The sequence below is a fragment of the Corvus cornix genome, chromosome 10, assembly GCF_000738735.6.
Source record: "Corvus cornix cornix isolate S_Up_H32 chromosome 10, ASM73873v5, whole genome shotgun sequence".
NCBI lineage: Eukaryota > Metazoa > Chordata > Aves > Passeriformes > Corvidae > Corvus > Corvus cornix.
In genome coordinates, this window is record NC_046340.1 from 12,922,484 (window position 1) to 12,945,668 (window position 23,185).

The 23,185-nt window shown below is 50.0% G+C and overlaps 2 protein-coding genes across 14 annotated transcripts in view; one reads left to right on the forward strand and one right to left on the reverse strand.

The window, feature by feature from the left end:
• Positions 1-16,252, forward strand: part of PPIP5K1 (diphosphoinositol pentakisphosphate kinase 1) — a 44,917-nt gene extending 28,665 nt beyond the window's left edge. For 4 of the 12 annotated variants that reach the window (XM_039557737.1, XM_039557736.1, XM_010390881.4 and 1 more), the window contains 7 exons: positions 1,895-2,017; positions 5,780-5,842; positions 6,425-6,466; positions 8,300-8,479; positions 13,179-13,316; positions 13,731-13,844; positions 14,460-16,252. In XM_039557737.1, the coding sequence (XP_039413671.1) occupies positions 1,895-2,017; positions 5,780-5,842; positions 6,425-6,466; positions 8,300-8,479; positions 13,179-13,316; positions 13,731-13,844; positions 14,460-15,154 (1,355 nt within the window). In that variant the 3' untranslated portion in view covers positions 15,155-16,252. The other 8 variants (XM_039557744.1, XM_039557739.1, XM_039557735.1 and 5 more) reach the window with 7 other exon arrangements.
• Positions 16,253-18,173: 1,921 nt separating this feature from the next.
• The window catches only part of MAP1A (microtubule associated protein 1A), a 56,226-nt gene continuing 51,214 nt past the window's right edge, over positions 18,174-23,185 (reverse strand). For both annotated transcript variants that reach the window (XM_039557734.1, XM_010390880.3), the window contains 2 exons: positions 22,499-22,731; positions 18,174-21,588 (listed from right to left, as the gene is read on the reverse strand). In XM_039557734.1, the coding sequence (XP_039413668.1) occupies positions 21,433-21,588; positions 22,499-22,731 (389 nt within the window). In that variant the 3' untranslated portion in view covers positions 18,174-21,432. The remainder of the gene's footprint in view (positions 21,589-22,498; positions 22,732-23,185) is intronic.

Consider the following 23,185-nt stretch of genomic DNA (forward strand, 5'->3'; position numbering starts at 1 on the left):
GCAGCTGCAGTTCGGTGCTGCAAGAACCCTTTTGGTCACCCCAGGAGCAGATGTCCTCAGCTCAGCCTGAGCTTACACATGAACAGTTCAATGCTCAGGATCTCTGTGTTTTCTCCAAAGAAGCTCTGGCTTAAGGATCTTTGCAGACACAGAGCTGGTGTCCCAAAGAGCAACGAGTGGATGTGAGGCAGCAATGTGTCCTCACACCAGGGAAGGCTGACGGTGTGCTAGGCTGCATCAGCTGCAGTACAGCTGTCCCACTGAGGGGTTTGGCTCTTTCCGTCTCTTCACCTCTTGTGAGTGCCTGAGCTCTGCTGTCCTGCCCTGGGCTCGCTGGGGCATGAAGGGTGTGTGTATCAGGATTGTGAGCCTACTGGGGGGCAGTGGAAATAGATTGGAAGCCTGGAGTACATGACGTTGGAGGAGAAACTGAGAGCCATGCTTGTTCAGATTAGAACTTGTGGGGACTGGAGACCTTAATGCTCTTTCCCCATCTAAATGGGAGGTTGCAGAGGGGACGGAGACAGATTGTCCTCAAAGCCCTGTGCTGGTTGGTTGAGAACCAACAAACACAAGTTGCAGCATAAGAAATTCCAATTAGCTGGGAGGAACAAATTTTTCACCCACCGTGAATGTGCCAGATGTTAGAGCAGGGGCCCAGAGAGGTTGTGAAATTTCCTTTCTTGGAGGTATTGACAATTTGACAAACCCTAGCAAGCTGATTCGAGTTGGTCCTGCTGGGGTGTTGGGAAAGAAGCTTCAGGCTCCTTCCAACCTAAATCATGCTATGATGCAGTATTGTAGAATCAAGAGCTGCTTCCAATGTAGGCAGTCTCTCTTTCACAGCAGTAACAGTTGCACTGTTCCAGATAAATACTATTATACAGTGTTGCAGGCTTTTTGGCAGACAAGGTGGAGCCAGATCAACCTGCTTGTTTCTGGAAGCCTTTTGTACGTGGGAGTAATGTTGGGTCGAGCAGTCTGTATTCTCGGCACAGAATACAGCAGCAAGACAGTTTAGCAGAGAATTTACAGCCAATCAGTGGCTGTGTCTGGCCCATAATAAGGTTTTGTCTTGACTCACAATTGCTTTCCTCAGTCAGTGGAAAGAATCCTCTTTCAAATGCCTGGTGTTCCCTAAATATCGCACAAAGTCGAGTCAGTCTTCAGAGCATTGTGCCTTGGAGAAGCAAGCCAAAGCCCCAGGAATGAGGTTGCCTTCCACTTTGCATGCCATGTTCCTGGACAGTGGGTAGGCAAAGTTCCATGCTGTGTGCACATCTGGTGCTTTGCAAGGCTCATTCATGGACCAGTTGCTCCTATGCTGGAGCAGTGAGACATGACTGAGTAAAGCATGTCTGTGAAGTACAAGCTTGTGAACGCAAGCCCTCTGGTGACAGTACTTTTCCTGCTTGTTTGACAGGAGATGAATCCACACTGTCTGATCCATAGATCAGACAGTTCTTTACTCTCCTCAGTGTCCTACACAAAAAGGAGCTTTCCAAAGAGAAAGGGCAGAAGAGCAGAGCAATAAAGCTCTGTGACATGAACATGGGTGGTTTGGCATCCTGACTGTTCTGACATGAGTGTGTAGCTTTGCTGCCTGAAGGGGGTGAAGGTGTTTCTCCCAGGTCAGGGCAAGAAAGTCAACGGAAGTAAACCCATGGATGGAGTTTTAGGAACTTTCCTGGTGCTCAGGTTTGGGCTATCTGCTCTGCATTTGGCACTGGAATTTAGAATGGAGAACATGGCCTCCCTGTGCTTCCAGGCATCATGTTTTTTCCTGAGATTGCTTGTGAAGTGGCCAGTTCATTCTTCATCCTTTCACTAACCCTGCTTTTCTGTAGTTGCATGCAGTGGGTATGTGTTACTAACACCTTCCCTGCCTTTCCAGGGTCACAGTGCACCGGGCTGTTTAGCACCACTGTGCTGGGAGGCTCCTCCAGTGCCCCCAACCTCCAGGACTACGCACGCAGCCATGGCAAAAAGTTTGCCAGCAGCCTGACGTACAAAGACGGTATGTGTGTTCCCTGGCAGCAGGGTGGTACTTTGTGGACATTGGTGTCTCAAGATGCGCCTGCAGCACAGACTGGCACTGCTGAAAACGGTGACAGTTGAATGTGTGTATTCACCGCGTCTACAATGATAAATTTTGCCATATCCCAAGAAATCGTGATCCTTGCTAGGACCGTGTGTTGGAGCTGGCATTGTGAGAGGAGTTTTAGGCTGATGTGTGGTATTGCTGTGGTCTGATTTTAGTCTGATGTTTTAATACTACTTGCTGTTGTGAAGGAGGATTTTTTTGGTCCAGATATTAAATAGGTTTGTCCTGGAATGGAAACACAGCAGATCACATCGTCTTGCTTACCTTGGTGATCTTGCTGATGCTAAATGAAGCTCTTTTTGGGACAGTACCCTGTGGAAGGTGGAGCCATCCCAAAGGCAGAATGATATGCTTGGGTGTGGATAAAATGGGCACTAGAGCAAGGCTGAGCACGCAGCAGAGTCTGAGGTAGCTCTCAGGAAGCAAGGGCAATATGCCTGAAAGGTTTGAGATAAGTGAGTTGCTTGGATGAAGTACTGCAGAAGGACTAAAAAGTCTGGTTTCTGTGCAAAAACTGCCAGGAGGGTCAGCAAGACAATCTGGTGAAGGCATTGGGGCCATGGTTACAAACGTTGCTCTATGCCCATGGGTGCAGGTGCTGCAGCTGCACCCTGACCTGCCAGCAGCACTTGGTGCCATGTGCAGGGAGCAGCAGAGGGTTGTTATTCGCAAAGAAGTTTGGGCACAGGGACAGACTGAGCCGTCCTGGAAGAGCTGGAGGGTGTAATGCATAAATGCAAGTGTCCATTGTGGTCCCAATAGGAAAGACACTCACTCAGACTGCTTAGGTACTGATTCACATACCATTTGTTGGGGCACTGATTTGAGGAGCTCCACAGACAGGGTCTGCACAGCATACTCTGACGAGGTTGGAAATCCACCTAAGGTTTCCCAGCATTTGAGTGGATAGATGTCAGATTGTCTGTCTTGGATGTCTTATCTTTTTGGTATTTTAATCAATACAGAATCTGAGTGCCTTTCTTATTGGGATCACAAGGAACACTAACACTGCTGGATTTCTAGGTGGGAAGAGGATTAAGGCAATAATCTGGGGAAGACAGGAGGTTGGTTCATTTGGATTTTTGTCCAATTTTGAAGTAAGGAAAATGGCCTAGCAAATCAGGATGGAAAGACGTTGTACCAGTTCTCAGCCCTGTTGGAACCCTGTAAGTGCCATTATGTACACTGGCTGCCTGTGCTGCTTTTCTTGTGTAAGAGAAAACTGAGCTGGTTCTCACCTCAGGGCACTCGCTAGCACACAGTGGGCTGTGAATGACAGTGACAGGGAGGGTGAGGTGGGAGTGTTCTCAACCCCACTGTACCAGTCTGAGCTGCCCCAGGCAGCAAGTACTGGCTACTCACAGGTTGCAGAATAAGCTCACCATGTTTGCCGCAAGACCAGGGTGTGAGTCACAGTGGAGCCGCTGAAAAGGCCAGCAAGGGCCCTGACTGCTGTTCTTTCCTGACTCTGCAAGGAGTGGGAGCACAAGACAGCACTGATTCTCAGGGAAAAGCATCAGAGACTGCTCTGTGCCCAGCTGGGCATGGAAAAGATCTGCTCGGTCCTGGTGCTGGGCTGCCTGTCTCTGTAGGCTGTGTAGCAGGACATGCCTGCAGCTGGCTACAGGCATTTGAGCTCATGGACTCCTGCTGCATAAGCCTAAATTCAGTGACGAGGTCTCTGTGTGCTGAGATGCAGTTGTACCCTCGAGTACCTAAAATGCAGACTTGGTTGACTAGCATGTGTCCAACACAGCTCAGAATTATAAATCTTGATGTTATACCTCTGTTTTCATGTTCCTTGGCATGCCCTGGCACCCTGTGCTGTCAGCACCGTGCTGCAATAAGGGCAGCTGGGGGGAAGGAGTCAGGGGCTTGGGAAAACAAGCAGGCAGAAGGACATTTAGCTTCTGGGGAAGGTAGTTTGGAATGTGAAATGAGCCCATGTTTCTGCTTAAATGAGTACTATTGAAATGCTGAGCAATGGAATTTAAACCAAACATCACTACAGTGGTTGCAGTCAGTGGCACTGCAGCTACAGCAGACTCTTGGAGAACAACCTTTTTCACACTCTTTAAACTAATAACTGCTGTTGAAAAGCAGCATATTTTTGCATGTACTCTTCAATAGTTTTTCATGGCTGTGATGCTTCAAGATGCAGTGTGTGGCATATAGCACTTCAGCAATGTTAACTTGCCTTGTTCCAGGGAAGTTTCAAGGGCCCTTATTTCTGAAGTCTTTTTGCTTGGAGCTGGAGGAGGGCTAAGGAACACTTCAGCAGAAAGTTTTCTCAACCTCAAGCTGAGGGAAAGTCCATGGATGGTTGTGATTTCAAGTTGGCTTACCTGAAACCAGGGATCCAGTAAACTGGGTCAGTGCCATTTAAGTTGATGTGCCCTCAGGGCAGGGGGAGGTGTGGGTGGGATGGAGATGGTCACCAACTGACTGCAGCTCCAGGGCCTAGACACTTCTAAGGGATGTAGGGAAGATTGTCGTGCTGCTTGTTGAGTTTAAAGAAAGAAAAACAATTTTTAGGGCTGGTACACTAGTGGAGGAAATTTCAATGAGAGATGGTTTAGATACATTATTTGGCCAAGCCACTGCATGTAGCTATAGGAGCACATTGGGGGTGTGGAGCGTGCATTGGTGCACTGATGAGAGGAATAGGTGTACAGACTCTGGGGGCTAGGGAGAATGGATGCATGAAACATGAAAGAGAAATAAAAGAGTTTTCTACTATTTCCTGAAAGATCCCAAATAGCAGCAAAAGGTATGATTGGCTGGAATCTCACATAAAATCCCACATATAGATGGTCTGATCCAGGCCATTGTTTTTCATGATAGCTGAGGAATTTCCAGTGTGTGGGAAAAAAAAGTTTCCAGCTTTTTTTTTTTTTTTTTTTTGGGGTGTGTGTGTGTGTGCATATGGAGCTTAATCTATGTCCTTTAAAGCCTATCTGTTTGCACCCCATGAGATGCACAGTGTCTGTCCTTGCACTGTCTTTCGGATGTGTGATTTGTATGGGAGAGCTTGGCCTGGCCTGGGGCATGGCCAGGAGAAGCCTGAGGACCACTGTGACAGGCGTATCCTTGCCCTGTACTGAAATGTTTTGAGCAAAGAACTGTAGAGGCATGTCTTCATGGGTCTTTTGCTTCTTCCCTACTCAGGTGATTTACCTTAAAATTCATAAATAGCTCTGTAGAGCTTGCATTAAGAGGTTGTTTTGAGCTGTACCTGTGCTGGAACTCTGTAGTCCCTCTGCAGAACAGTGTTTGTTTTCCTTGGGCAGAGGTGAATCCTGAGAACAATCTTCCTGTGGTGCTGCTACTTGCTGGGCCGTGTGCTCTGGTGGCTGCGAGCATGGCCTGGCTGCATTCTGCACTGGACTGAGCCTGGTGTGGTGGGAAGGTGTGAGCTGCTGACTGGGAGTGATGGAGAGTGTGGCTGAGTGTGTAGTGTCGGGGAGACCCTGGCAGGGCAGTGCAAGGGCTGGGGAGATGCAGAATGGTTCAGTCAGACCCACAGGCAGAGTGTCGGGTGCTACAGCAGTGCCCGTGGGAGCAGCCGTTGTGGGGGTCAGGAAGGTGAACCTGAAAGGGTAACCAAGTGTATGAAGGTCGGGGGATCCTTTGAAGCAGGCTGTTAACTGAGATGATCTGTTTTTATTTCCTCAGAGCTCTTGTCTATGCCAGCCGTAAAACGATTTTCTGTGTCGTTTGCAAAGCATCCGACTAATGGTATGTTTGCTTTCTTGATTTGATGTTCCTTCACACTTCTAACCCTATGCTCACGTTCAGTTTCCTTTGCACATGTTCTCCTCTCAGCCTTCTTGTGGTTTTTTTGTGTTTGTGTATCTGGTGTCCAAACATGCTTCACCTTCCTCCATTGTCTCCTTTTGACTAATGTGCTCACTCATACCCTGTTACTGCTCAGTGGTGCCTCTGCTTTCCCCTGAGGTGTTTTTGTCCCAGGTGAAAAGGTAAAAGCCGTGGCTCTGTGAGTGCGCTGCTAAAGCAGCCTTTAACTCCACTGTGGCATTAAGGCCTTCTGTCATGCTCCCTTTTGAGAGGGTGGGGATCAGGGGGAGAATACCACTGGACTGGGGGCTGATACCCATTCCATATCATAAAGCATCAGCAGCTTAGGTCCTCAGTTTCTACACTGCAGATTTGCAGAATGAAAACAAGAATAGCCCTAGGACAGCTGTGTGTCACCTAGGAGAGCCTAGTGTACGGTAGGAAAGAAGGAAGTGCACATGGTGTTTCATGTCAGGAGTACTGGTAGCCTTATGGCCTCCTGTTGTCAAACCTGTCTGTTAGGCTGGTCCTCTGGTTCCTCCAAGCGTGGTGACGTTGGCACAGGTAGGCTCACCTTTTCTGCAGATGTTACCCTGTGAGTTGTGTCTCTCCAGAGCTCTCGCTCGTCTGCTGTTGGTGGACGGTGCTGGCTTGGGGGGGAGGGGATGGGCATTGTGCTACCTGGGGTGGCATCACCTGCTTCACCTCATCCTGCCTGTAGCTCTGGAAAGGCTTGGTGACAGATAACTGACAGAGCTTCTGCTAATTCACTATCTCTGCTCCATGTTGCTACTAACCTGACAACCAAAGTGTGAGTCTGTGAGGTTATAGGCCACTAGCTCTGTTGTAGCAGGTGCCTTGAACCAGTGTTTACTCTCCAACTCTTGCACAGATACTTTTAAAAAGGTTTCACAGTACCCCTCCTCTTGCATGGCTCCTGCTGCTGAGACAAGTTGGAACCAAAGGAGATCACTGAACACTACCAAATATTTCTGCCTTACGTGATCAAGGCAACTTGTGAATATGAAGACGTCCTGCTTGGTGTAATCTGGAAGATGAATGGAATTCAGAAGACTGTTCTGAAAATCAAAGTTTTAGGACGGATGAAATGGAAAAGGGCAGCTCACTGTGGCTTTACTATTTCAAATAACTAGAGGGAACCTATTCTCTGTGTTTGCTTGGTTTTGCTTTTCTCAGAGTGGCCGGCTGCTTGGTTTGTCTGTATGTCTGGACACCATCTGAGCTCACATGGTGTATGTCAGCAGGGTGTTGTTCTATCTTGCCTGCAAAGGTTGTACCAAGTTCCAGCCTTTCCTAAGACATGCTGTAAAGCAGTTGCCCCTGCTCCAGATATGACAGGGTGAAACTGGGCATCATGTTTCTCCCAAAAGTCCGATCAATATTTCTAATGGCAAAGTGCTTCTTAATCAAGAAAACAAAGACAGGGGTCCAGCAGGTGAGAGCTCAAAAGTCAGGGATATTTGGTCTAGGATTGGCACTGCTTTGAGCAGGAGGGATGTTACCCCATGAACCACTTACAAAAAATTGAATGCAAAAACTGTTCCCAGCTCTGAGTGCATTTTGTTTCTGGAGAGCTGCCTCTGTGTGGTGAAATGGAATGGGTGAACCAGGGTAGTGGTCAAGCACAGCATCAGGCCAGATGCCCTGGTCACGCAGGTCTTGGGTGACATGCGTCCTGAGGCTGTGTATAGGGAGAATATATGCATGTATGCTGGTGTCTTGTCTGCCATGCAAGGATATCACAGAAGATTGCATGGGGCTGTTCTCAAAGAGAGGGAAGGTCAGTGCTTCTGTGCTCGCTCTGTTCTTCTGCACTCTCATCACTCGGCTCTCAGTCAGGCCCTGCTGTCCCTCAGGTCCCTTGCACAGCCTCTGCTCGTTTGATGCTGGGCCATTTGCTCTCTTTACGTGCTGATGTGCCTGGCTGTGCTTGGATGCAGGACTAGAACACACTGTTGGCAGTCTGGATTTCTCGTCTCTGCTGTGGGAGGGCGAGTCTGGCCCTGAGCCTGATCTTTCTTATCTAGCCAAACCCGAACTGCATTGGACTTGGAATGTGTCCTAAAATTTATTCACTTTTCAGATTTTCACTTGCAAAGATGAACCCTCGCTGCTCAGGTACTGCCCTATGCTGGAGCTGGGCAGTGCCTGGGCTGGGTGGGAGTCTGGTCTGCCCTGGTGTCACTGCGGGGACGTAACCCTTAAGGGCATTCCTGACCTGCTCGCTGTGGGAGGGATTTGGCTTAGTGTGTGGTGTGGGTCCTTCTCACCCAGCGGCCCTGGTGCTGGCAGCTCCATCCCCACATCTCCACAGTTTCTCTGTCCCCAGCTGTACCTGCCCCTCTCCTCTCACTCTCTATGGCCGCTTTCCTCCAGATGTGTTGGAGCACCAGCACGTTGCCCAGTTGCTACGCCGTTTTTCCTCTGACTGTGCCACGAGCCGGACCATCTCCTTGGATGCCACCCTAGCCCATCACCTGCATCACTGCTCCTACCACCTGCGCCTCTTCAGGAGCTGGCTGATCTCAGGGCAGGATGACTTGGAGTGTCTTTACGGTACTGCACGCTGCAGCTGCCTCTGTCCCGTGCTCTTGTAGCTGAGCAGGGACCACTGTCTGCTTGAGAGTGCAAAGTATGCTTTGCTTCTAAAAAAAGGAAAGTGTTTCCGTCACCGAATCCCCAAGGTCTCTGGGCTGCTGCTGCAGCAAGCTGTGGGGGCTGTTGTACCAGCAGTTTTGGAGCCTTAGGCCACCTGGAGCCTGTGCTCCCCATGTGGCTGTAACTGCTCTTTCCATCTTTGGCAATTGTTTGTTGCCTCTTTCCTTTAGCCAGGGTAAGCCCTTAAGATCCCTTCAGGGTAGGGCCTGAGCTCCTATCAGTGGGGTGTCCTGCTGGCAGGATGCCCTGTGCAGGTCTTGGTGAGCTGCCACAGGGTGTCCCCTTAGCAGTGGAGGAACCAAAGTGAGTAGTGAGAGTATGGGAAGAAGAGGTTAAGGAGGTGCTGCAGCTGGTCACAAGCTGAGTGAACTTGCTGTGGAAATTTTGAGAAAGTGAGTGCTTGTGGGTGTGTTGTATCTAGAGAGACTGAGTTAAGACAGGGTAGAGCTGAGCTTGTGTGTGGCTGCACTGCATGGCATCTGTCCTGCCTGATAGGGCCTCTCAGCGTGTCCTGTCTCTGGTGGGAAGAGGTAGGCGAGTTCAGCATTGAATCCAGATGTTATAAATCAAGGCTTGCTGCTGTTTCTCTGGTGTTTTTCAGCCTCTGCCACGGACAGGAGGTCTGGTGCATGGAAGCCTTGGTGCTTCGCACACAGGCGGAAAGATTGCTGCTCCCTGAACGAGGCAGCGAGCTGGGGCTGGCTGCTGAGGTTTACCTGCACCATAGAAGCTGCTCGAGCATGTGGCTTGCTGAGCTGTGTGGTGTGATGCATGGACCCCCTTTTCCATTCTGACCCACAGGTGGAAGGGGCACAGACAGTACAGCCTTCTGTGTATTGAAGCAGCAGGACCGAGCATTTTCAGAGCCTGGAAGATGAGAATTTTTCTTACATGGTCTGTTTTTCCTTGACAAGGCCCTTTCTGTCAGGCAGGCAATTTGGAGACAGCAGTTGCTTTTCACATGTAATTAGGACAATTCCTTGGTCTCCTTGCAACAAATGCTAAAGAGGAGCAGAATTGCTTCAAGGGAAGAGATGCTGGATCACAGCAGACTGCTCCAGAGCCAGGGCTGAGCTTTCCCTGCTGCAGGTCTTGGCCTTGTGCATGAGCTCAGGTGGGGAGAGAAAATGAGCTCAGTGCATTGGACAGCAGCAGGCTGCTGGGAGGTGTATCCTGCCCTAACACAGCCGAACACAGGAGTTAGGTACTCCTTACCTAACTCCTTACCAGTGCAGCAGCCCTCCTGGCTGGAAATCAAATCCCCGCCATCGAGTTCATGCTGTTTTCCCAGTCCATCAGCAAGCCCACAGTTCACTGACGTGTTTGAGATTCCTGCTGAGGCTCTTCTCAGAGCAGATGTAGTTGACAGCCCAGGTTTCTTCCTTGTGAAAACTGCATTCTTCTGTCTTCTCTTGGCTTTCCACTGTACTTCTATCCACACAAAGGAAACATGAATTAGAAGATAGCATCAGTGAGTCAAAAGTATGCAGTTGGCATCCTTAGTTGGAAAGATCAACAGTGCAGCCCTGAAGGAATGTCTGGGAACCTGTGTGGTCATAGCTGGGAAAAAGAATAGTGTGAAGTAAGTTCATGTTGGTAATGATTCACACTGGTACTGAAGCCAAAGGTCAGCTGTGGAGAAACAGAGAGCGAGCGGCCCTGTGATGGTGAGCAGGAAAGTAGTAGGTGATGTCCAGTGTAAATAAATTTAAATGACAAAGGGAAACAGCCCCAAACTCTTATATATAGTGGGCTCTGATCTGACCATCACCACTTGGGACAATGTGGAAAAGGTAGAAAAAAATTAGAAATCTGGGAAGGATGTTTGTAATAGTGGTCTGAGTGGCCTGAGGGGAGTGGTGGGGATCCACAGTTCTGTGTAGTTCCAGGAGTGAGAAGGTTTCTAATGGAGTGAGCTGAGACACTTTGGACAGAAGTGGTCTTTTTTCCAAGCTCCGTACCACAGTACCTGGGGATGCTGGGAGCTTAACTGAGTTCAAGGGGAGACGAGAATATGGAGGAGACACACGATGTCCAGAGCAATTCTGGGCTGTGGGTCCCTGATGTTTGGGGCGCATGACTAGACAGTCACATGTGCTCTCTAGACTTGTAACCCTTCATATACAATATACATGTGGCATGTTGGAGTTTGTCCAAAAAAATAGGGGTGGACTGATCATACATCTCAGAGAGGAGCCTGGTGAGTGCTTTTGTTTGTGCTGAGACTGGACATGTGCTTCTTCACTCCAGAAGAGCTGGCATACAGACCTCTGGCACACAGACCTTCCTCTGTGGGCTACTGTTGGATGTTGGTACAAAATGGAAGGAATTCTGTCCAGTTTCTTGTGCCATTGTCTGCATCACAGACTCCTGCCCTTCAGGCCCCAGGAGAGAGTTTGGGGGAGCATCAGCAGTAGCTGCACAGTCAGCACAGGGTGACTGTCAGTCTGGGACGGTTCCTGTGGCTTGCTCTCACATTTTATTTTTCTTGCCCCTTCCCAAAGGTGTTGGTTCTTTGTTAACTGTGTGTGGTGCAGCAGTGGTTGGAGCCTTCACTGGAGACACGTAGGGATTGTGATCCGTAGTGGTAGCTGCTGCCTTGGCTGTGCTGTGGTGGAATGAAGCCTCTGTTGGCCTCTCCCCAGCAGCTCAGCAGGTCTAGGGAGGTATGCAGGGAAGTGGGGTCCCATGCACAAATGAGAGGGATACCTTGAACACAGTACTCCTACACCTTGAAAGAGGAAACTTTGGCCATTTTACTCTGCTTGCTTGAGAGTGGTGCAGAGCCACAGTGCTGAGCAGAGTTGAATGAGCAGGCACCTGGCACTGTGGGGATACAGGTATATAATTTCACAACAGTGTGACTGTGTGTCAGTGTCTAATGTTTCTTTTAATGCTGGACCTTTGATTTCCTCATCTTACTAGAGGGGAGCCCAAGCACTCAGATCCCCATTGGTGCCCCCAGTGTATCTTGTAACAACATTGCTTTGCCCTATCTTATATTTAAACTTATTTTTTTCTTTGGAGACTCCAATACCTAAGCCAACTTTGGCCCTTCTCAAACCAGATTCTGTTGTGAAATTACATTAGCCTCATACTGGGCTGCTCCACAACCATCTCCCATGACTGTTTTAAGCTTTGCCCTCACCCTTTTCCTTTAGCTCTGTCTCCCAGGAGGCCTCTGAGAAAATAAAGAATGTACATTCTTCCTTACTCAGCACTTCCACTCTCAGGACTTCTCAGCAACGGACAGAAGAATGTGTTCTTTTTCCTGTGTCTTACATTTCTTCATCCTAGCCAAGGATTTGTTATCCTTCCTGTCTTGAATTATGTTTGTAGGCCCTTTGTGGCATAGGTAACCTTGTGAACTCTCTGGAGGATTCTTTATCCCCAGCAGCTGTTACTTACTGTAGTGAACACCTTTGCTGGCCCATGCTCCTTGCCTCTTGCAGAACTGGGTTAGGTGGGGGTATTGGAGCAGAGCCTGTCCTGGAGGTGGCTGGAACAACTGTCTGCACTTCACAAACAGGTGCTCTAGGGCTTTTCCTGAGGTGCTGCCAAGCTGCAGGGGTCAGTATTATCCTGTCAGTGTGCTGGGCAGGCATCCCACCACAGATTGCATCAAGAGCTCTCTTACTTTTTGCATTTCAGAGTATTTTTCCTTCTCTGTAGAAACAAACCCAGTTCCTTTCTGGAGTCTTTTTGAGGTCTTTGGAGGAGACTGGGGGATCACAGAATGGGAAGCTGAACCTTGAGGAGTTGAGAGGCCTTTAAACTTGAGAGGTGCAGAGCAGGAGGCAGCCTCCTTCCATATACCCAGGGACTCAGCTGTTTCTTCCTTGCTCCTCAGACAGTTCAGGTTGGCTTGGTTCCACAAGGCATTTCCAGGAAGCTGGGATGAAGAGGAAGATACTTTGCTATGACACTCTGCTGGCTTGAGCAGCAAAGGATTTATTCTGAATGGCTGTGATGCAGCTTAGCTCTGAGCAAGTGTCTGTTACGTGCTGAGATGCCTATTTCTGCTCATTCTGGGTTTGCTGGCAGTGAAGTCTAGTTAAGGGGACAAATAATTCAAATCATTACCCAGCCCTTCCTTTGGGCACAGCCTGTCAGGGGTGCACAGGGGGGCTGCTGTGACAGGGAGGTTCTGTGGCTCCTTGTGGCTGCTGCAGTGTGTACTCCCTGCTGTGGGGAGAGGGGGCTGTGCCAGGCAGGGTGTCACCAGCGGTGGGACCTCTTTGATGGAAATTCTGTTGGCACCACTTCGATTCTGTTTGGCTTCCATAAGTGGGGGCACTGTGCCAAGCTCTCCGTCATGGCTATGTATTTTAAGTGTCCCAGGCTCAGCAGCAAAAACGGCAGCTGCCAGATACTTTTCCTCCTCTCCCCTCCATGTGTACCCAGGTGCTTGCTTTCAGGTCTGTTTTTGCATGGGATTGCTTCGTGGTGATTTTCTTGGGCTAGAAGAGATGACCTGAGGCCTGAGTGTGCCTGTTGTTTGATTCCCAGAGTGCCCAGCTCCTTCAGCCATGAGTGCTCCTGCATGGATTTATCCTGCTGTTTCCTCTATTCATTTTCTGATTGGGTCTCTTTCCAGGTTTTGAAGGCTGTTCCATGGTTCCCACCATTTATCCCCTGGAGACCCTGCACAACTCCCTCTCTTTGCGGCAGGTCAACGAGTTCCTGACAGCTGTGTGCAGGAGTTGCAGCGAATCACACGTCCAGTCCACTGCAGGTACCGGTCAGGTGGGCTTGTCTCTGACGAGGCAAGGAGCACTCCTGGTCTTTTACATTCTCGGGACAGATCAGCCTGACAGGACTGGAGATAAGTACAGTCCCTGAAGCCTGTCCCAGAGTGTTCTAGCCCAGGACCCTGAGCCATGGGACCCTGCTCAGAGCCATCCTAGGCCATTCACTTGACAAGTAATCAGTCAGGTCTGACTGTAGCTGATGAGTACGGTGATGTGGATACAAACTCCAGCTTCAGAAATCTTAGCCTCAGGTTGCCAGGAGCTGATGGGCAGGCATGGCTCTGAATTGGCACTGGTCTTCAGCTCTTCCCAGAGCGCCTGCTCATGACTGCTGGGCTACGAGCCATTCCTTTATGTCTGTTGGAATATTACTGATCTGTGTATTTTTTTTCTTGAAGCTTTGTTTGATTCAATGATTGGCAGCCAGATACCAGGAGACCCCTTTATGTCCCAGCGAATCCTGTCATCATCCGCCCTGCCGTTGCGCCAGCGTTCAGATAAGCCTCCTTGGTGTGAGTGTGCTCCCTTCTCAGTCGGGGGTGAATGTGGTGGGGAGGGAGGGAAGTTTGTGAAGTCAGCAAGGTCAGGAAACCAGTCTGGCTGAAAACAGTTGTTTAATTCTCCTCCTTTATTGGATTAGATACAATCTAGATCTGTCCTCTAGTTTTGCTCATTGTGCAATATAAGGCAAGAATAAGCGTTAGTAGACAATCGGTATTTCTTTCTCTAGTGTTGACTCTCACTCAACACTCAGGGATTGTGTGTGTCAGGAACCAGGAGGAGCAAACTGAAGCTTGGATTGTTACATAATAGTAAGGGAATGAAAGAAATTGGTTTTCATGTTGAAGCCAAACATCATACTCCACATTTTGCACTGTGACAACAGAATCCGCTCTTGGCTGTATGCCAACATAGCACTGGATTACAGGATGGAATTGTGCTCTGTGTGCTTGGGTTTTCATCAGCTGAACTGCCAAAAATGCCCAAGACCAGCTGCAAGCCCCTGACAGGTCACATGGCATGTAGACAGCTCTCACCTCTCGGTTGTAGAACTGCACTGTAGACTGTGACAGTTCAGGTGGGGAAATACCAGCTACATGCTTTAAGATTTTTACTCTTCTTTGCAGACAGCAGTGGCCCCTCCAGTACCGTCTCCAGTGCAGGCCCGTCCTCCCCAACTTCTGTGGACAACTGTGCTCGTTTCAGCTTCACTGAGAAACTTTCCATCAGCCCCCCAAAAAGTGAAGAGCAACTCACTAGCCGGTCCCCTGAGCCGGAAGAGAGTCAGCCTCCAGGCAGAGGGCTTGACGTGGAGGGGGGCATGTCTGGGCTGTCAGTAGCAGAGCCAAGTGCCCCAGAGACCCTGATCTGGAATAAGGGCCCAGAGCCAGGCAGGATCCTGGAGCTGTGCAAGAAGGAGCTGGCAGGGGAGGATGCTAACCCTGAAGAGGAGAGCATGGGGGAGCTGGATGAAGAACAATCATCTGGGGAAATGTTAGAGCCAAGTAACACAGGAAACCCAAAGTGTGGTGAAGGGTTTGACCTGAGGTTGGTTGGGGAGAGAGCAAAGCCAGGTGAGGGGTGTATCAGGGTAATGACTGGCGTGGATCAGTCTGGGCTGTCCGAGGAGATCCTGGTGTCCTGTGAAGAGGAGCTGCTGGGAGAGGTGTTGGACCCAGAGCATACAGACAAGGAGCTGCTGGGGGACACTGCTCTGTCAGACCAGCTTCTCTCTGGTCACATGTGCCAGGTGCAGCCACTGCCTCCTGAGAAAAATATGGAGGAACTGCAGCTTCTGTGTCAGAAGGATCAGCAAAATTAGTGGCTCACTGGACAGCACACTGCAAGCACTTCTAGCCTGAATGCAGCCCAACTTCCTGCATGGCACCTCACACAGCTGGCAGTCTGTAGCAAAGAAGAAGCCACGTCCCAGGGCCACAGGACTCTGTGGTGTGGAAGAGACTGCTTTGTTCCTCCACAAGCCAGCTCTTTGCCATTCAGCAAGAATGTTTGCCTTGTTAAATGAACAACAATGCAGTCTTGGTACTGGCATGGCACCTCCATGGAGGGGGGACATGGTGCTGCACTGGTGTCTCAAGGGCTTTGTGCTCACTGGGACAGCAGCATTAGAGGAGTGGTACAGCCAAGGCTTTTAGGGTGGTAAGTCCAAAGGGGACGGATGCTCCCTTGTGACTTTTTGTCCCACAGCCTTCAGAGAAAGGCATTCTGGGCCCAAATTAATCAGATCCATCACAACCACCAACCTCCTCTCTGTTCCTTCCTTGTTCCTCTCTCAATTCCCACTGCTGGCCACCAAAATCAGGTCCAGAGAGTCCATGGCAGGAAGACTAGCAGAAGCAGAAAGTATTCTGAATGAGTGTGGAAAAGAAGGGTAGTGAGGGCATCAGGTTTGACTGCCACTTGCAAGGAAACATCCCTTTGGCATGGCCTTGGATGTTTCCCTGCTGGGCTGGGGCAGGCAGGAGCCTGGGGATCCAACCTGAGAGAGGTGTGCAGGGAGAACACACAGTTTTTTTTTTTCTCGTCCCCAAGGGTCAGGCAGGGTACAGCTCTGAAGTCTTGGTGACAGGGAGTAAAAGAAACTGCTATTTTAACAATTCAGGACTATTAGAAACCAATAAGGAGAAATCTTTATTATATATAAAATGAAAAGTATTTAATGCATATTTATGTAAATGCCTTGTGAGCACAAGCCTGAGGGCAAGATTGATACGGGTGTCCCTGCCGCATCCTGAGTGCCGGCCAGGGCTGTGCTTCCTACTCCTCTTGTATTTATGGATAAGTCTGCGTGTCCGTCTGTAGCTAGGATCTGTGTTTCTGTGAAGCTGTGCCCAAAGATCTCTATGCTGTGTTGTGATGATGTGTGTTCACAGTAAATCTATGCTGTGGGTCCAGTGTCTCTCTGTCTCTGATGCTGACTTGGCAGCAGTGTGTATGTGCCAGAGCTTGCACGTGCCTGGAACAGTAAGCCCTGCTCACGCTCTGTTGTCCTGCAAGAGCAACTGTGGCTGGAGTCAGACCTGGAGTAAGTGTACAGGCTCAAGGCCAGGAAAAACCCTCTTTTTTCCTACATGGGAGAAATGGTCATACTGGGGAAGAGCTCCTGGCTTCCCAGGTGCGAGGGTGGTTTGTGGTAGAATGAAGACCCTGGGATGGTGTGTTCAGCTCCTTTCACTTGGTCCACACCTTCCCGTCACTTCAAGCACATCCTGGGCGTCATGTCCTTCTCCTCATGCCCAATAATCCAGAGCTGCCAGTTTGGGCATGTAAGAAAGGTCACATTTGCTTGCACTGGAAATGGAGCAGTCATGCAGCTGCCCAGAGTGCAGCACTGGGTGGGGGGCACCCCAGCCCCCCTCCAGTCAGGCTGTACCTGCCCTGCGCTCTGCTCTCCCTGCATTACAGATCTGCACAAACAGAGACCTTGGCCGTGGGGTTGCAGCCAGCCCTGGCCCCAGCACTGGCTGAAGGACCACAGGTGACTGAGCAGCATGAGATTTCCCCTCGGGCACTGCTCACGGCCCTTGCCCTGAACCCTCGCGTGGCCACTGGCCTGTGGCACCTGCTGCTGCCAGCACTGCTCCGGTAGCCAGGTCCCTGCTGAGCACCAGCCACATCTCCTGCCCAGACCTGCGTGTTTCTGTCAGGGGACAGTGCCTGGGCAGGGTTGCCATGATGGACCCAAGAGCACCTGCTGCAGGGTGTCATTGCCAAGAGGGGCATGGAGCAGGGCCCTGTGGGGTGGGGGAGTGGCTCTCAGGTGCTGACCCCCACAGAGCCTGATGCTTTCTCTGCACACCTTTGGGAAATGCATTGCAGTCGTGGGACCTTGGTTAGCTGGAGTATGGCCAGAGACAATGCTCATTTACCTGAAAAGTAGCTGTGTGTGGAAATAGTTCCTGGTTTATGGTAACAGTTTGTGGTTCCTCCCATCAGCACCAGGCTTGGCAGCTGCCCTGAGCTCTCCATCAGGCACTGCACAAGCTGGGGTGTGCTCTGTGGCAACAATGGCCTCTCTCCTGAGGACTGTAGCACAGAACCTGCTTTCTTTTCCCTGGCATCCACCTGTGCTGTTGTTTCCTTCTGACGACAGGCAGGCAGGAACAGAACTAACTGGGCATCAGCCTCTCCTGACTCTGTTCCAGCACAGGCAGAGCAGCAGCTGTCCCAGTTTTCTGATGAGTAGCTGGAAGAGCTGAAAGAGAGTTCCCTTGTTGGAGGTCATGCCGGAGTTCTGCAGAGGTGCAAAAGCCCAACTGCTGCAATGGGGTCAGGCAGCATGGAATCCCTGCTGTGCTTGGGCCCAGGTCCCAAGCCAGCAGGTGTGCTGCCTGCCACAGGGCCAGAGACCCTTCCAGCTCAGAGTGCCAGCAGCGCTGGGCAGAGTTGCCATTCCCAAGAAGTGCAGGGAGAGGCAGAGGGCTGCAATGGAATACATGATTTGGGGACTGTGAGTAGTGATGCTGTTGCATGACAGACAGGCCACGCCAGGCTCCTCACTGGGTTATCAGGAGCTGCTTTCCCCCCTACAGCCCTTAGCCAGCTGTGCAAGAGCCCCAGCTGTTCCCCAGGAGGGACCCACTAGTCACCCTGCTGGGGCCAGGGGTGGGGGTTGGCTGTCCCAGGCAGGCTCTGTGGCCTTACGTGCACGTCCCTTTCCTGAGGGAAGGTTTAGCAGCTGCTGGTGAAGGTGGGGTGTTGGTGGCAAAGCTGGGGCTCGCCTAAGCTGGGAGGCATGGGAGGGTGGCATGGCAGCCATGTCCATGTGCTCCTGGCTACAGTGTGGGCTCACTGAAAGAACAGTTTGAAACCACTGGAGATGTTCTCGTTCGCAGTTAATGTGGCTTTATTATTAATGTGTTGGGCTCCTCTCTTGACAGCAGTTAGTTACAGAGTGTTTCACGTGGAAATGGGCAAAAGGACAGAACTCAAGGAACTAAATTCAAATAGAAATGTGATGCTGAAGAAAAGAATAAGGGCTCTGTTCTTAAAACATTTAGCATAGAAGAAGCTAGGAGCACAAGATGCCATTTCAATACAGTTAAGACGTTCACTTTTTTAATTATAGGTTTAAAATAGTATTTTTTACCTATTACATACAGGAAGATTACGCGTTGTTGCCCACATGCAGAAACAAGCAAAAGCAGAGTTTAACTGTTTCTCTCTATAGTGTTGTATTACCTCTGGCTCTGGGTGGGTCCTGCTGGCTCCTGTGGCCTGAGCAGGGTCAGACTCTACAATAATCAGCTTTTTCATAAGTCTTTTTCCCCGTAGTTTTTTTAAGATGGAAGGGAGTGGAGGGGAGAGGGAGATAGGGAGTGAGAGAAGCTCAAGGCAGAACAGACTGTGACAAAAGACTGAAAAAAAAATGTGGAGCCTTGAGGACAGGGAAGCAAATTGGTGTAGGATAAAGGTAGCCAAGCAGCAGAGCTGCAGAGGGCAGGAGCAGAGCGCAGAGGGCAGCGTTCCTCCTGGAATCCGCCAGTGGCCACACTCCTGCCTGGAGGATGCAGGCACCTCACAAAGCCTCACTATTACTGCTGCTTAGTCAGAATTGCTTCAAGTTTAAAATTGAGAAAACATTCATGTGTGGGTCTATCTAAAGTTAGTGCATTAGCTTTTACATCTAGCTACGCAGAGGGATCCCGGGAACCAGAGAGGGCCACACTTGTGCCTCTGGTGTCTGGCATCCTGCAGCTGCCACCATGGTGGGTGAGCCAGGGTCTCCCCAAAGCACTGGAGGCAAAGCCCCCCAGCATTCCGGGGAGGGGTAGGGGCAGCTGTTTTAGTGCCTGCAATTGCCAGAACCAACATTCATGAATGCTGACCCCATCGGGGTACAGAGAATGACATTTTTTATGCTGGCAGACACAGTGTGATTCCATGGTTAAAATGAACACAGCACAGGGCAGGGATTTGCTAAAGCCCTGAGTAAGCTCACATGCTCCTAACAAGGGCCATATCTAAAGGGCTGGCTGTGCCTTGGGGAGGCTGCTGGCCTCAGGCCTTGTCCTACAGCTGCTGGGTTTTAGACTCAGCCTTCAGAGATGTTTTTGCTGCCCGCAAGTTCTCTGTGGTCTTTTCATATTGTTTAAATTGCAGCATGTTAATATTTTTACTGAGAAACCTCTGAACTGACACTAAAAGCACATGGTATCATGTTACATGTATAAATTAAAGTATTAACACAAAAAGCAGCTTAACATTAAAAAAAATAAATATATAAATTAAAATGCAAAATAAACCATTTCCCTAGAAACTCCATTTTAGTGCTAGGAGCAGGTTTCTAAGCAGCATTTTCTTCATGTCACCTGCCAGAAAACCAGCACTGAGACTGAAGTGTCCCAGGCAAGTGCAACACAGGGTCCGAGGATGCTCATGGTGGAGTCAGCCCTCCGCTCATGGCCAAGCACAGTGGGTGTCACAGCAGATGGAAATACTTTGTGCTGTCAACCATTGCAGCACAGCTTTCCATCCCATTCCTTCTTCCCCAGAGCACAGCCTGCTGCCTCTCTTTGTCTTACAAAAATCTGTCTTTGTGGTAAGACCCTCTGCCAGTTCTCTTGGACGTGGCAAAGGCTCATGGATGCTGCAGGCTTAGTGCACCTGAACACCCACACTCCTGCTGGGAGAATGGGTCTCCCACGCTGAAACAGATCTGTGTGCCAAGGAGGTTCTGGGTGGCTGTTCAGTAGCCACAATGCACTCATGGCACACAACTGTGTTTCTGCCAGGACATCCAGAGAGCAAGGACAGATGCCCACAGCGATGCGTAGGCCAGGGAACAAGCTGCAAGGTGGCACCACGTGGATGAGCAGCACCTCACCTGCACTGTCACCACACCCCTGCCACAGTGTGGAGGAACTGAGAATGACTACACTTGCTAGACTACTTTTTCCCGAGTATTTTGGGAAGGGCTTTCTCTTTCCTCACACCACAAGCTCTATTCCCCACATCCTGGACACTTGGGGGGACAACAGAAAGCTTGAACACAACTGTAAGGCTTGGACCTCGGCACACAGGCAACAAGGAGATGGCTGCTGCGTGCAGACCTGGCACACCGCAGCGACACTAGCCGGGCACCAGCCTCCCCCAGCATGGCCTGTGTGCTCCTCAGCTGCCTCACCACAGTCCTCCAGAGCCTTTGGTTTAAGGACAGGGAGGTTTCTTGTACATTTTGGGCCAACAGTGGCCAAGGTTTGTTCAGCCCTTCTGCTGTTGAGGGGGCTGTAGTTGTGCGTTTGGATGCTCTTTTTGTGTAACTGTTCAGGCCACAGCCTCTCTGTGCTTCCTCCTGCCACACAGCTGGTGTGCAGGAGTCACTTGGCTGCTGTGTGTGCGAAGCTCAAGTTAGCAGGTTAGGAATGTGCTGAACCCTCCCCTCCCACTGCCATGTCCTTCATCCCAGCTCCCTGAGCACAACAAACAGGTGCTGCAGGATGCCACAGGCAAACCACTTGGGACAGAAATCTGCCAAGCTGGCATGTGGTGGTCGTGCCTAGTTGGAGCACAGGTCCCCTTGCTCAGAACATCTCCTGTATGCTCAGGAGGGGAGATGGAAGAATGACCTTCACTGTCACATTACAGAGGGTTTTGTCTTCCCTCATCTCCCTGGTGCAACTTCTTTGCAAGTTAGATTTCGCCTCTGCCCCCTGCCTCCCATGCACTCTCTGCATGCAGCAGCAGCACGTCAGCCCTCACCAGAAAGGTGAGGTTCATGGTGCTACAGGTTAAATGGCAAGGCAGCCAGGAAGAGAGTAGAACAAGCTCTCACAGCAGCAAGGCAGCCAAGATAGTCTACAGAAACTGTACAGGCAGCAGAATAAAGCAGGGAAGGTGAAAGTGCCCCTGGCCTGCAACTGCTCTTGCACAAACTCTTAGCTCAGTCCAGAAAATTACAGAGCCCTGCACTTCTTCCTCATGGCATCCAGTGCTGAGCAAGATGGATACCCGATTGCCTGACAAATGGGAACCATGTAGAGGACTAAACCAGAGAAGAACTGGACTGTGATTAGATGGTGTCTCTCATGTTGCATCGGTGATTGAAGAGTCAATGGATGAACACAAAGTGTGGGAGATTTAGAATTCAATCTTACAGGCTGGAAAAGATTCGTCCTGCATCACAACAGTGCTGCTGCTTGCCAGTACCATGATGTTTAGCTCCTGCTGTTTCTCATGGGTCTGTTGATACCATTCTCGTGTTACCTCAGTATCGTGTGTTGGGATCAATGTCACCTGGGAAAAGAAAGCAGCAGGGATGATTGAGAACAACTGCAGTGACAAACAATGCCCATAGGAGCTGAGGCTAAAATTTCTTGTTAATTTTGGAACACTGTGCCCTTGGTACTGCTTGTTCTATTTAATGTCTTTCAGATGTCAGGTTCTGAGGCAGAGCTTTATTTTATACAGTACCAGCTCAATGGGGCTCTGCACTGGCTGCAAACTGGCAGCACTGACACCATAATGATGAGAATGGCTGCAGTGCAGGGGAGAACATCGTGCTTTGGAGCTCCAGAAACAGCCTCAGAAAGATCCTTCAGTGTGAAAAGGAACAATGCTGGCAGTGTCACTGTTAATGGACACTGTGCCCATTGACCCAGTGTGCAACTCAGGGACCTGGAAATATGAGGCTGCTTCTTCTGGAAGAACATATACACCTTTGTGTACATGCATTCAGGAGTGCCCACCTGGGGTGTCCTGCAAGCCCAGCCAAGCAAGAACTGTGTTATAGAACATTGTTGTTTAAAAGCTCTGTTAGTAAGTTGCTGTCAGAAAAATCTTCAGCAAGCCAGGCTAGCAACAGATGCCACTGGGTGTGGGATGCTGATGAAAATTCAGCTTGATTTTGCTTGAGGATAGGCTCATCCTGCAGTGGCTAAGGAGGAGTCTATGATTTCTCAATGCTTCCTCCCCTCAGGAGGATGTGGAAAAGAGGACGTATCTGCTTCCATCCATACCATTTTGCAGGTGTCCTCCTCCTCATCAGTACAAGCAATTACTCTGCTGAGACTGCAAAACAGGATATGCCCAGTACCATTTGCTTCCTCTCAGTGTACTCCCACAGGTATGTTTGTGATACCCACATTCTTCTGAGCACTTGTGACATCAAGAGCATGACACACCCCTTTGCATTTCCATGACCTACCTGCAGGTTCTCTCCCCACTGAGACTTCCCTTCCAGAAGTGCATCCAGCACTGCACGGCTTGGCTCTCCGTTGGCTGCATCATTCCCACTCACAACATAATAAGATGCTCGAACCCGCTTGAAGAACTCTGGATCTGTGTTCTTCCCACTGCAGTGGTTGGGGATGTAGGCCAAGTCCACGTAGACGGGTGGACCCAAAGGCACAGACAAACTGCTCTTAGGACTATTGGAAGCTTTGGAAAAAAGGAAACGAGAGGTTATTAAAACCCTTCTGCAAGGGACAAACACTCACATTAACACAGAAGGACGTGGATTCCAGAAAGACTTTTCCATTGCAGCAATGAAGTTGAGACTTATCCAAGCTCTGCTGCTGGCTGCATTTCTGGGCCAGTGCTGTCACAGGTTTTGGGAGGGAAAGGGAGTTCTGCTATTCTTTGGGGAAGGATTGGAAGGCTTTAGGCTCAGAAGCTTTTTCTGGGGAAGGGAATCAAAAATCTCCGTTATTACCTTTTGCAGAGCTGTCATCCCAATTAATATTTAGTCCTAATTTTTGTTAATAACCTACATTTGCTTAAAAATACCACCCCCACCCCCCCATTCTGATGGCCTTTGTATGCTATCCTAGGGTATTAACAGTAGTCTTTCTGGAAGGTCCATCCCGGCTTCCTTCCATCCCTGTGAATCACT